General features: G+C 44.4%; 1 protein-coding gene across 1 annotated transcript; it reads right to left on the bottom strand.

The window, feature by feature from the left end:
* Positions 1 to 499: 499 nt before the first annotated feature.
* TCP11L1 (t-complex 11 like 1) lies at positions 500 to 11943 on the bottom strand. Its single transcript, XM_064657072.1, has 10 exons — positions 11825 to 11943; positions 8198 to 8364; positions 6141 to 6273; positions 5135 to 5255; positions 4204 to 4424; positions 2986 to 3122; positions 2364 to 2557; positions 1844 to 2025; positions 1006 to 1178; positions 500 to 811 (listed from the first exon to the last, which is right to left on the bottom strand). Exons 2-10 carry the CDS (start codon positions 8349 to 8351, stop codon positions 576 to 578), a joined length of 1551 nt encoding a protein of 516 aa, XP_064513142.1. The 5' UTR covers positions 8352 to 8364; positions 11825 to 11943; the 3' UTR covers positions 500 to 575.
* Positions 11944 to 13695: the final 1752 nt, after the last annotated feature.

Genomic DNA, 13695 nt, shown 5'->3' with positions numbered 1-13695 from the left:
GGTAAACAGCAAAAAAATGCTATTAAAAATGCAGTAAAATGCAGAAAAAACTAGTAGCCTACCCTAGTGACCATAATGTTACAATAAAGTGCTGTTTGGGTTGGTTTTGTGTCTGCTGAAGTTCCTCTTATCTAGAATTTTAGCTTTCTTAATTCTTTAAAGTAAGATTTTTTTTAAACCATATCACCTCTTCTGGGAAGAACCATTGCTAGACTGCTCTGGATTAATTAAACTAAATTCACTGTAAATTAAGAGTTAAATGCCCTAAAATGAGCCACTTAAATACGAAGTTTTGTTCTTAAACTTGCCCTACCTAGAATCAGCTCCAAAATGTAAAAATTACAGCCAGAAAACTGCCATGATATTCCCCCCTAGGTTGCATCCTTACATTAAAAATGCATCTCTCATCATTTACTTCAGAACCCCTTTCGCACCTCGTGTATTTCCTCCATCGACCATCGCTCGTGAATTAGAAGGAACCAGTATTTACACGGAAAGCTGTTTTCCTAGACAAATATTGGTACAATTTTTATTTAATAGCTGACAATACCGTGTTGGTAGCACACAAACTGGGTTTATGACTCTTCTGGCTTCCCTACAAGTTGAGATTCTTCCTTAGTCAGTATTTTGCCAAGGACTGCATCATAGTAAGGGCTGAAGACCATTTTGTTGTAGTTGACGAGACGAACGTACTTGGCAGCAACCTCTTCCAGCTCTCTTTGGATAGGGCCTAACCCTCCAGGGATAGCAGGTAGTGTTTTCTGGTGACTGGATGCAAGATAATTCTCCAGAAACTTTTGAATTCGAGAATCTGGAAAAAAATGGGGCTTGGTTTATTTTCAAAAGAGAGGGTGCATTAGAAATGGTGTAATCTCATGTAAAATGCAACAGGCCTGAAACACAGTCAAGTATCTGAGACATTTAATGGGAAGCCCAGCACGACACCCCCCCACCAGTTACACAGAGAACGGTCACAGGAGAGCAGAGCAGCAGTGCCAGACGTACCTATGAGCCTGCAGATGGTGTTATCTGGATTGGCCACTGCTTGGATCTGCCCTTTAAGCACAGTCTCTCTCTCTGCTGAGAACGGTGTAAAGCCGTGCTGGGAAAGGCAGCTGTTCACTTCGGCACACACCTTCTCCCCGATGGTGGCCAGAGATTCCTTCAGGTTAAAGGAGCTACAGAATGTGGAGTAGAGCATTACTGAACCAGATATTTACTTTTTTTCTCACCTTTTAAAAATAAACCTTTCAATTAGAGTTGCCTTATTTATCAAATGCAATGAGAAAAGCATAATGCAGACAAAAGCCAGAATTATAAAGAATAGTACCTTTTAGAGATGTATGAAAAATAAAGCTGACCTCCAAACCAAGGAAGTAGGAGAGCATTAAAGACTTCCAGCCTGAACAATCTATACACACAAGAGCTGACTTTCTGCCTGCAGACATCTCTGACTAATGCCAAACCAGTCACCAACCCTTGTGTGTACAGCAATCACTCTAAATCTGCAGGCAGCTCACTGTGCCACACTCAGGTTCTTGTGGAAGCCTGGCCCAAACCATGGGCAAGGTTAGCTGCTGGCAGCCTCATGTGCCAGCCTGGCATCATAAAAGCACACTGGAAAAGCAGTGTGGACACTTCATAAAAGAGCAGAGCAAGAAAAGACAACTCCAAGTGAGCGAGCTGAAATAAAACTGTCGGCCTGGCTTCTTAGGAAGCCCTCAGCACCTTCTCTGCATATCCTGCAGTCCAGGAGGAGACAGAGAGGCTTACGCTGGTTATTTACCAGGGTGAAAACAGAGCTACACCTGCCCCTGTGTGACCAGGACCATCCCATACTCACGGAAGATGCGTTCCCGTCAGCAGCACCTTGACAATGGTTTTGATTTTCTCTGCAAATCCAGGCACATCAACAAGTGCTGGGCCTGCTGCACTGAACGTGACCAGGAGCACTGTCCCAACCAGGAGGAGTTGCTCCAGCTCCAGCTGTATTTCCAGGAAGCGGGTCTGGTCCATGAGCACTGTCTGTAATGAGTGAGGAAGCCAGCACAGGACAGGGTCAGTTTGCTGGGCTGGGAAGGGACACTGGGATGCGACAGAAAAGGTACGACAATGACACAGGGAAGAGCAAGATGCTCAGCAGGACAGCACCAGGAGTGAAATGAAAAGCATTAGCCCCTCTTTTCCAACTAAGCAGGTTTCAGAACTGAAAGAGAAGTAGTACAAGAAGCTCCCAATGAAGAGATAAATGTTTCAGTATTGCACTTGTCGCAAGGCTACAAATCTGAACAGCTTCTGTTGTGTCCCAGAAACAGAAGAGCGGAACAAGCACAGCACCCATTTTTTTTTTGTTAAATACCTACTTCTGGAAAAGGTCTGTTCACATGATCCCACTTTAGGAGCTTCAGATAGGCCTGATTTTGTACAGCAGAGAAGCACAAGGTGGAGGCTCCACCAGTAGCACCATCATTAGAGTGGGGAGGCAACATTTCATGTCCCAGTTTTGCAAGATCATCCGCTGCTTCTTGCAACCACTTTGTGACAAGGTCTAAAGAATCTGGAGGAGCAAGGGAAAAAAATCTTGTTAGGAAAATTCCCTCTCAAAGTTAGGTTTTTCCACCAATAATTTCCAAACAAGCCCATTAGTTACTGTGACTAATACCCATGATATCAACTGGTGACATGCATTTTATTTATTGCATCAAGCAGAACATCTAAAACAAAACCACACAGCTACAGGAAATCAGAGGTGAGATGATGCTGGGTAATCATGCCCTACACTGTATTGAGATTAAACTGGAGTCCAGTGCACTAAGTGCAGAACTATAGTTCTGGTAGATTTTTTCTAACCACAGTTTTGGGGCACGAGCTGTCATTTACCATATGAACTTATAAAAATATCTGGGTTTTTTTCATGTTCTACAAGCAAAGACACGCAGTTTACTAGGAGGTCAGAGGGGAAGAAAGAAAGGAACAAAGTCATACTTGGCTGTTTCTCAAGAAACTCCTGAAACTTCTTTCTTTCATATTCAGCAGACTGCTGCATTAATTTTGGCCTAATACTACTGACAGCGAAGTTTGCCATATCCATTTTCATTAGGTCTAATACAGAGAAAATGGCTCTAAACAAACAAACAGAAAAAGTTATTCAAGGCTGCAGATGTTTCAGAGGTGCTGTTTACAAGATTTATTACAGACTGTCTAAGGAAAGAGCAAAAACATGCATGGGAAACAGTAACAGGGTGCTTAACCATTTAAAAGCATGAGACAGAGAGAAAGCTTGAGCAAGCATGTACATGCATGCATGTGCCTCTTCCAAGTAGGAAAGAAATCTTGCTCTCCTGTAAAAAAGCCTCCATGGAATTAACTTCACTAGCTCCACAGATTACATCTCCCAGGATGTGCAGTGCTGTATCTTGAGTATATAAAAAGCCATCTGGGTTTCCAACCTTGCATGCTCTCTCTGTTGGCAGCCTAGAAAGCCAACCTCAGTGGGAAGTGAATAATCAGACCCAAGGGAAAAAGAAAAAGAAAAGAAAAAACAAACACAAAACCCCCCACCAAATAACAACATCTTAATTTTAAAACAACCTAATTCCTGCTGGCCATAATTCTGCCAAGTCAATCCTGAACTCTTGAAAGCTTTGCAAATTAGAAAACAGCAAGGTTAGTGAAACTTCTGCCTATCGAGACCTTGAATTGAGAATATGGTGACAGAGCAGAAGCCCTGATGCTCCCAGATGTGGGTACAACACACTCCCTTTAGAACTGACAGGACTTTACACAGGGAGTGGGGTAAAGAGAGCTCAAACTGGAAAGAAAGGACAAACTGGTTGGAAACCAGTAGTACTTTTTCCCTATGCTCCTGTGGGCTTTTTTTCTCCTTTTGCTGTTGATGTTAATTTTTTATACAAACTGACCCTTCACCTGCTGTCTTAAGGCTTATATGCATTTGGCATTTAAGGAAATGTCCTTCACTGACATGCAGGAGCCAGTCAAATACCCCAACTCACCGGAACAGAGATGGTCCTTGTTAATGACTCCTGGAGCATCTCTCCCCTTCACACCCACAGCTGTTTCCCTTTCCCTATCACTCTTTTCTTTCCTAGGAGCTGCAGGTTGCCCTGCTGGAACCCCCCCCTCCCCCACATCTAAAACTATTTAAAGGACTCTGAACATGACTAATAAACACCATTTCAGTACCTGAACAGAGGAACTATTTCATGAATATCATTCAGTTTCTTAATTTCTTCATCTCGAGCTGGAGCACAGAGAGTCCCCATCATCCCAATAACAAATTTGACCAACTTAGAAATGTCAAGGGCCCCGTTTTCTGCCTCCTGTTTTATCAAATCCAGATCAAGAACTTCTGTAATCTGGTTTCTCAGTCTAGTATGACCAGGCAACAAGAAAGACAGGAGATTCTGCAATGGAAGGTTTTTAACAGTGCATTAGTTCTACATATCAAAGAGCACAAGGATCAAAACCACTTCTTACAGAGTCATAGAATCACGGAATGGTTTGGGTTGAAGGGACCCTAAAGATCATTTGGTTTCAAGCCCCCTGCCATGGGCAGGGACACCTCCCACTAAACCATGTTGTTCAATGCCCCATCCAACCTGGCCTTGGACACTTCAAGGGATGGGGCATATTCTTATTTAAATTAATTGCCCTTTAAAAGTAGAATTTCTCTTTTTTTTTTTTTTTTTTTTTAACCAACCACTCACCAACTCCAGATGTTTTACCTTGTTCTGTGTGATACTGAAGTTACTAAGTGGTAAATACTCTATGGCACAGATCATACTTCAGACTGTTGTGCTCAGTTTTATCAGCCCAGTGTTGGGGCATCCCATTGATTCCATAACTAATATTGCTGCCATAACATGAAGGAAGCTTGGAATTATGAAACTGGTATTACTTACCTTTTAATCATCTTACATGGATTTGCATTTGGCTTTAAATTCAAATTTCTCCCCTGGGGTTATACAACTTATACATGTTCACAGACAATGATACAGCAATGAAAAAGAACAAGAGAGTCTGTTATGAAAAGCCAGGCTTCGACCACTTTTGCTCATTCATATCAATGCACTACTCAAATTCAATAATTTATCTTGGTATCACATCATCTTACCTCTTTAATTTCTCCCAACAGTTTAATTGCATGATCATATGTTGGTGGGTCTTCCTTTAATTGAGCTTCCAGACAATCCCAGAAAGCTTTATGCACAATGTCTCTTACTTTCTTTTCCAAGCTGTGGGTAAACATGACCAGTTAGAAAGAACGATACTTGTCTCTGCACCACCTTCCAAAGATAACCTACAGCTCCTGAGGAAGAGCACGTAATAATATGAATATAACGTAATAATGAATATATGATGATTAACAGAGAAGAGATCTGTCATTTTATGTTCCTTGGAAAAGCAAGAAAAACTGGATGCAGGATTTGGAATGGCCTATGTCCTAATAAAGGGTTACACACAAGCAAAGCCGGCTACAAATTAAAGTACTTGAAAGTTCATCCTATGCTACACCTGAACTAGACAACTAAAATAAATTAAAAAATAAATCACAAAAATTACAGTGTGTCTTCAAAAGACCAGTATTCATGTTCCTTTTAAAGGCCTCACTAAGTAAAGGCAATTCTACCAGGTAAAAGTCATTAGTAAAACCTAACAGAAATGAAGTAACTTCCCTGACACAAAAGCTTCTGTGTTTCAGTGCATAAATATTGCAACTACTCTGAGATAAGGGCCCAGATCAGTTTGTGTAAAAAAAATACACAAATTCCACTGCTTCAGTACCAATTCCTAATTCAAAATGCTGCAGTCAGACTGGGCTATGTGGGAGACTGCAGCCTGACTCCTGGGACAAGAAACCACAGCACACTGGGATTTGTCCCACAGTTACTCCAAGAGGTTCACCTTTCATGCTCACACATATATCTGGGCAGCAGAACTGCACTTTTACCACCTTCTTCTTACATTGTTTCCTACTCCCTACCAAGCACTGCCAGACAAGATACCAGCCAGAGCCTTCACCTGATCCCCCAGAGCTGCTCTGCAGTTCTACAAATGCAAACTTTATCTACAGATATATATAGATATATTTTAATAGATATATTAGGTAACAATCTTACCTGTGTTCTGGTAATTCAGCTGGTTTAATCTGGAAGTCTCCATTGACAACAATCTCGTGTGCTAATGCCATGTTGGTGACTCCCTTGGCTGTTTCCATGAGCTCTTCTATGGACACAGGCCGAGGAGGACTGGCTGCAACACCAATTACACTGTCAGACAGTTCTCTACAAAAGCCTGCAGAAAATAAAGTCTCCTAAGACTTTTGGACCCTTTCCACCTTACTGACAGTACAGAGGGTCAAATGGCAGTGTCACCTGAAGATGTTTTGCCTTCCCTTCCTTTCCCATCTAGTGGATGACACAGGTTTGGAGTACTACAGAAAGCAAAGGAGCGAGTCCCAGTTGATATTCAGGGCTCAGAACTTGCTTCCAAGTTCTATCAAGCTCTTTTAAGAACCAAACCCAAACAAAACCCCACACCCAAACCAGTACTTCTTTATGATGGATTAATAGCATCTTACCATCTTTCTCCATACTGTGGGAAGAAATAATTAAAATTACCAGCATTTTCACCACACTATTTCCACAAGTATTGTGTAGACATTGCCATTTCAATTTTACATTTTTCAGGGAAATTATTTCATCTTTAAAGCAGCCAGCAAACAAATCACAAAAGTGTTAAGCAGTAACACACCAGTAACTAATTATCCTCATTACTTCCAGTGCAACTGGCACTCCTCCCAACTCTTCTTTTCCCCCAGAGGCCACCATCCAAGCAACAAAGGATGTCAAGACCTACTCCCAGCTCCAATGCCTAAGACCTCTTTCCCTGGCAGGCATTTGGGACTGACCAGGATGGACCAGCAGGTTCAAACTGGGCCCTGGGGCACATAAGTGAGTAGCACCAGCGTGCTAATTTATCATTAATATCTTGCTCTTCTGCTGCAGCCCTCCTAAATCCTTGTTTCCTTCTGCTTGGAGCTTAATGTTGCAGGGTGACTCTGGGAACACAGCAAGGATTGATATTCTGAGAAGCACTAGCAGACAGCAAAGTTCACAGCTGAATGAGAGTGCTCTTGTCCCCCTGCCAAATGACTTCACTCCAGCAGTGGGTGCACTAAAAGCCAAGACTCTCATTTGCCACAGAACACTCTTAAATCACATCATCTGCTCCCTTAAACAAGGGAAGGGCTTGAAACCAACCATTTCTTTGTGGTACAGTGCAGTGCAAGACTGTGCTAGGCTTTTTACTTTCCCGTGTTCAGAGCCTCTCTCCACACATACATCCCGTCTTTGTCAGGCAACCAGCAGGGCATAAGAACATAAACTCCCTCAGAACATCTCTTCTGTGTAACATGACACTAAACACAACACTAAACCTCAAGTAATAATGAACTCCATTAAAAAAAAAAAACAAAAAAAAATACAACAAACAAAATGTTACAGGCTGAGACACTCTCTACAGAAATTTAGAACTAGTTATCTGAGCACTTCTGCCTCTTTGAATTGAATCCCTGGAGCCAGAAAACCTCCCCTTGGTTTCATCTATAGATTTGCCAGGAATATTTGGTAGCCATGTTGCATCCAGCTCCTCATGTTAAAAGCAGAATGACAAGGAAAAATACGCCTTAGGAATAAGCTTAAAATATGCAGTCCTGCTTGACACTGGAAGTAGTATTAGGATAAAATATACAACTTTCCATCTATACTGTGAGGGGGATGACAGGACATTCCTTTGTTGATAACAGCCTTCCTTGCCCTGCAGTGGAAACAGAGGCTGCAACAATCCAGAAGGTTCAGCTGATAAGGCAAACAGCAGCAGCAGTAGCTGGAACACCCCAGGATGGTGCTTCACCCCTTCCATGAGCACAGACACACCAGGGTATTTAAGATATATGGGGATCAGAGCAACATGGTCACTGTGTATAATTAAGTACTAAAAAAAATGGGGAAAAGGGTGTTACAAACAGTTTCAGAGCAAACCATCAGGAGTCACACTATATTTAACTGCAAGACAGTCAAACTTGCACAGAATGGTATGAAACATTAGGATTGCCTTCACCAAAACCTATAGATTTTTTTTTTAATTATATTTCATATAAAGCAGTTTTGCTTACACTTGGGTGTGTCATCTCTGTGTGACCCTGGAGCGCTCTGCCGGATCCTTTTTCGGACAGACTGATCCGGGTTATCCGAGTTCTCCTCTTGACCATCCTCCAAACCACTCAGCCTTTCTTCACTTGAGTGTAGCTTGTCAGGATTCTGAGACATTTTCAGTTGGTTCCTTACAGAAAAAGAAAAAAATATGGAAAAGGGAATGAATAAGCATTTTATGACATGGCTGAGTGGGAAAACATCACCAGGAGTTCTCTTGATTGAGAAAAAAATTAAGAATGAAAGAATTCTTATGAGGAATTATATGATGTCATCCCTATAATGGTAGGAGACCTGGACTCAGTGACTCACTTCCCATGTCCCACCAAATGGGATGCTTTCAACACAGCTACCATTTATTAATCTGCATTCCGACTAAGTTCTCAAAAATCTGAAACTGCTCCCTTTTGCCATAATGATACAGACGAGAGAGAAAAAGATGTTTAGTTCTCTTTCTTAGCATTGCTTCTGAGAGAGCAGTGAAAAAGACCTTCAGAACAGTATCACAGAAATGTTTTACAAAAAGATTATGTCAAATGAGATGTTTCCTCACTACACAGCAACAAGTCTTCCTCAGCATAACATACTCCTGAACTATGATCTACCCCAACTGCTCAGAACTTAAAAGCTTTTGCTCTGAGCCATCCAAAAGCATTAAGGAGCAGGAAAAGGACTAGAGAGAAATCAATATAAAATTCTACTCCCATATTTTCATTCCATGCAAGAGTCATGATTTATGCATAAAATTTCAGGGGTTTTTAATAAAGACAGTAAAGAGCAGTTATAGTATTTAAAATATTAGTTTATTACATTAATTTTTTATTATATTACCAAAATATTTATATTACATCACAGACACATGCAGTGTAGCCAAAGTTATAATGAAAAAATTACCATAAGAAAAGCAAGTCTCACCATCCATTATCTTTGCTTATTTCACACTCAGATTTCCCTCTGAAGAATGTAATTTGTACATCCACCATGAAAACTGTCATGCAGGAAGCTGCTGTTACGATTTCAGTTTTACAGAGATCTGTTAGAGAGCATATGATGTCTCTAACTCAATTAAATAGCCTGGATGTTCTGTGAAGTGGGAGTCAGAAGGACTCTGCCTTTCAAAATAAAAGAAAGCTTCTGGAAAAACTTCCTCTTTCCTCTGGTATCTCACCATCCCCACTTTCAAAATTTGAAAGAAACAAGCTCTGAGCAAGAGATTCACCCTCCAGAGGCACCTCACAGCTACTAGGAGAAAATACTTGCACAAAATATAAAATGCACACTGAGACTTTTTTATTTTCATACAACAGCTGTAATAACCAACCCTGCTCCATCAGTGCTTAAATTGACTGCACCAGCGGGATTCTACAGGACAGCTGGAAAGCTCAGGGCATGTAAGAAACAGTTTTGTTCCACAGCAATGACTCAGGATCATCATCTTGCTTGATGCATGAGAGACAACAGCGTGCAACACTTGCCCACAGCACTGTGTGATTTCTATTTTAGAAAAGGAAACAGCACAAAAAACATGGGATAAATTACATGGGAAAACCAAGGCATCAGTACAGGTATTGTTAGAATCATACACTGACCTACAGCTGGAACAGAGTCACTGATGTCCCTGCTCCAAATGCTTCACTATGTCCCTCTTCGCACACACAAAGTCTGGGACATGGAACGGTTGATCTGTGCACAGCTGCAGTCACATTGCCACCCTCTGAACCAAGGCAGAGAGAGCCTCCAGCTGGGTGTAACTGCAGGCATCCCACCCAGCAAGGAACTGGGAAACCAGTGGGAAACCAGTGACACACTCCAGAAGAAGTGGATCTCCCATCTGGGGGACAGAAGGTCTGTTACTGCAAACACTCCACCAGCAAGAGGATGAGGAGCTCTGTTAATAAAGGAGTTGTTCATAAAGAAGATCATAGCAACAAGTTGCAATATAAAATAAAAACCAGGACTGGTTAAACAAAGGAGGGAGGCCTGTTGTTGAATTTGGCTGGGATAAAAGCATTATCATAAAGGCTTCCACATTCATTCCACCAGACTAGACAGCCACTCTTCCTATCCGGTCTCATCCACAAAGCATCCTCCTGAAGTCAAAATCTGAACCACAAAGATGACTCAACCAAAACACACTTAAGTCTTTAAAGCACATAACACTTCCTAGTGCCTCTCAATCTCTCACTGCACTTTAGGCTCACTATGCTGAGAAAAGCAGGGAAATATAATATACCTTACTTACAGAGAGGAAATTGAGGTGTGAGTTAAGTTGCCTGAGGATTCACAGAAGATAAATGACAGGGATAAGATGACAATCAGTCTCATGACTGCTACCCCCAGCTTTGCCCACCAGGCCATCATTCCTACCATGTAGACTACATCCCATAAAATGGCAGCTCAAGAGCTACAGCCTCAAACCCAAAAGTTTCATTTAATTACCATTTGTTTAAAAAAAGTCCTATTTCAGCTGTGGAAGGCAGGTACAAGAACTCCTGGGCCATTCTACCAAGTGACTGTTCAGCAGATGAGTTAAAAAGGCACACTTGTTGGTTTAGTTGTTTAGTTTGCAATAGTCTACTCTTTTCTGCTGGATTACTGCTATTATTTGCCAGAACACATCTAGAACATATCCTCTTTCCACTGGGTAAATAAGCTCGACAATACCTCTTCCAGAAGCACAATCATCATCTTTCCTTTCACAGAAACAATTCTGCCTCTTAATGGAGCAAAGCCTACTTCTTGGCACTTTCATTTATTTTTAATAAAAACAGAAACGCAGGACAAAACCCCAACAGATTAAAATTTAAACAAAACATTTTTCCACCGGCTCTTTTCGCTAAAGGTCCTCAAACCATCAGATGCACACCAGCACTACATAAATTTCACTCTGCTTCCATGGAGCACACCTTGACCAAGGTTGAAGCAGTTCCTTCTCACCACCAGCGCTGCCCCACTGCTCTGCAGGAGACAGCACTTGACAGCTGCCCTGACCCCGAGGGCTGCCCTGCCTCAGGCTTCATTCCAGCGCTGAGCTCTCTCTCTGTTCACCTGCCACATCGCAGCCTGCTTTCCCTTGCATCCCAGCAAAAGGCGAGCTGCAGCCCCGTCCCCCTTCCAAATGACAGGGGATGCTTGTGAAATTCCGCAGTTTTCCCCTCCGCAGCCCGTTCCGCGTGAGGCCCTCCCCGGTCCCTCCCAGCGCCATTCCCGAGGGAGCACACGGGGTGCCGTCCCCATCCCACCCCGCCCGCCGGCAGCAGCGGCTGCAGCCCCGGCCCGGGCACCGCTCTTCCCGGCGCCGCTGCCGAGGCTCATCAATGGGCCACGGGGGAAAACGAGCCCGGGGCGGGCTGTGGGATGCGCAGGGAGCACGGGGATGCAGTGCCGAGCTCACCCAGCCGAGCTCACCCAGCCGAGCTCACCCAGCCGAGCTCGCCCCGCGGCCCCGGCGCAGCCCTACCCGGCCGGGCCCGGAGCCGCCGCGGCGCCCCCTCGGCGGTGCCGGGCCCGGGCCCTGCCCGCCGCCCCCCGCCCTCCCACCGCCCCCGGGCCCCCGGGGCCGCCCCCCGGGCCGGGCCGCCCCCTCTTACCGCCGCTCGGCGCAGGGGCCGCGGCCGCCGGCGCTGACGGGCCCGGCTCCCTCCCGGCGGCGGCCGCGGAGCGGGGCTGGGCCGGCGCCGCAGCCCCAGCGCAGGGCGGGCCGCGGCGGCTCCGGGGCGGGGCGAGGGGCCCCCGCGCCGGGAACGGGGGGTTTTCCCTCCAGGAAGGGGTGAGGAGCAGCTCTGCTGCGCGCTGATGGAGCACCGACAGCCCTCAGGGCTCCCGGCGGCTTTGGGGCGAGCGAGGTCCCGACCCCAAACAGAGCAAGGGCTGCGCCCCAATAACCTGCGCCGGGGCTCTACAGAATCACAGAGTGAACGAGATTGGAAAAGACCTCTGAGATCATCGAGTCAAACCTTTGACTTAACACCACCTTGTCTACTAGACCATGGCACTAAGTGGCACATCCAGTCTCTTAAATAGCTCCAGGGACGGTGACTTCTCTGTAAAGAACTTCTTCCTAATGTCTAATCTAAACCTCCCCTGGCACAGCTTAAGACCGTGCCCTCTTGTCCTACTGCTGGTTGCCTGGGAGAAGAGACTGACGCCCACCTGGCTACACCCTCCTGTCAGGGAGTTGTAGAGAGTGAGGAGGTCTCCCCTGAGCCTCCTCTTCTCCAGGTTAAACTCCAGCTCCCTCAGCTGCTCCTCATAGGACTTGTGCTCTAACATAGAGGGATAGAGAGATGTACAACTGCTCCAACCACACTGTACCGATTCACATTAAACCCACCCAGCAAGCAGGGAAAGCAGCCATGGCTTGTCCTTGCTGTCCTTAAGACATCTCATCCAGCTCACAGCAGTTCCTCCCAAGTGAAATCTTAGGTACTTTTGGAGAAGCTGTACCACCCCAAGCAGAGGAAAGGCCATGCTGACCCTGCCTTTTGCCCACTGGTGAACATTTGAGCCCCATTCCTCCCTGGAGGCTGCTTTTCCTTACCCTGAAAGCAAACTTGGCAGCAGAGCCAGCTCAGTAACTCACAGGGCAGGATCTGTAATTCAGAACTCTCACTGCAGCAGGCAATGCCCACAGGCAGGAACTCATTTTCAAGATAGAAATCTCATCCTCTTAACCATGATGTTACATTAGGCAGGAGTTAGAAAGGGAATACACTTCTGCTGAAGGGGGAACCAATGCAGCACCATAAGTAACTTATTTTAACATATTTTTCCTAAGAACAAGGAACTGCCTTTCCACCCCCACATTTTAAAGTGTAAGTTAAGCCAACTGTTCTGAGGAAGTACATTTATAATAGAAAGCTTTCAGTTAAGACTAAGAACTACGAAATATAACTACTAAAAAGGGGTTATACTCCCCCCCACTACTAGAACTGGATATTTTTTAGAAGTCCTTTCTAACCGACTAGAATAAGGTTTTCACACCTTTGTCATCCATCCCCCATCAGGACACAGTAACACACTGTCCTATTGCACACCAAGCCCTCAGCTCTGTTTCACAGAAAGCACTTGGGCCACTGGCACCACACACCACTAATGACTGAAGAGTTACTTAGGGAGACATTACAGTATCTCACATGGGGCCGTGTTTTAAAAAATCAGATCCCAATGTGCTTGTAACAGTTATTTCTACTTTGTTGTCATAATTAAACTAGCTTTTGTTCCCAAATAGAAGAGAACAGAAATGAAACAAAATTTGTTATTTCTTTCAACAGCAGCTGTAACGAAGTTTGGCTGATATCATCCCAAAGATAACCCCACAAGAGCCAAAATTAGATCTCTAATCATGCTCTATATCTGCCTGCAGTTGCCTGTGTTGCAAAGCTTGGGATTTCCACCGTAGACCAGACACAGATAAACTATACAGCCACAAGCCAAGCCAAAGGCCTTTCCTTCGCTCCAG

The sequence above is a fragment of the Pseudopipra pipra genome, chromosome 6 (assembly GCF_036250125.1).
Source record: "Pseudopipra pipra isolate bDixPip1 chromosome 6, bDixPip1.hap1, whole genome shotgun sequence".
Lineage (NCBI taxonomy): Eukaryota > Metazoa > Chordata > Aves > Passeriformes > Pipridae > Pseudopipra > Pseudopipra pipra.
This window is presented reverse-complemented; position numbering and strand designations above follow the sequence as displayed.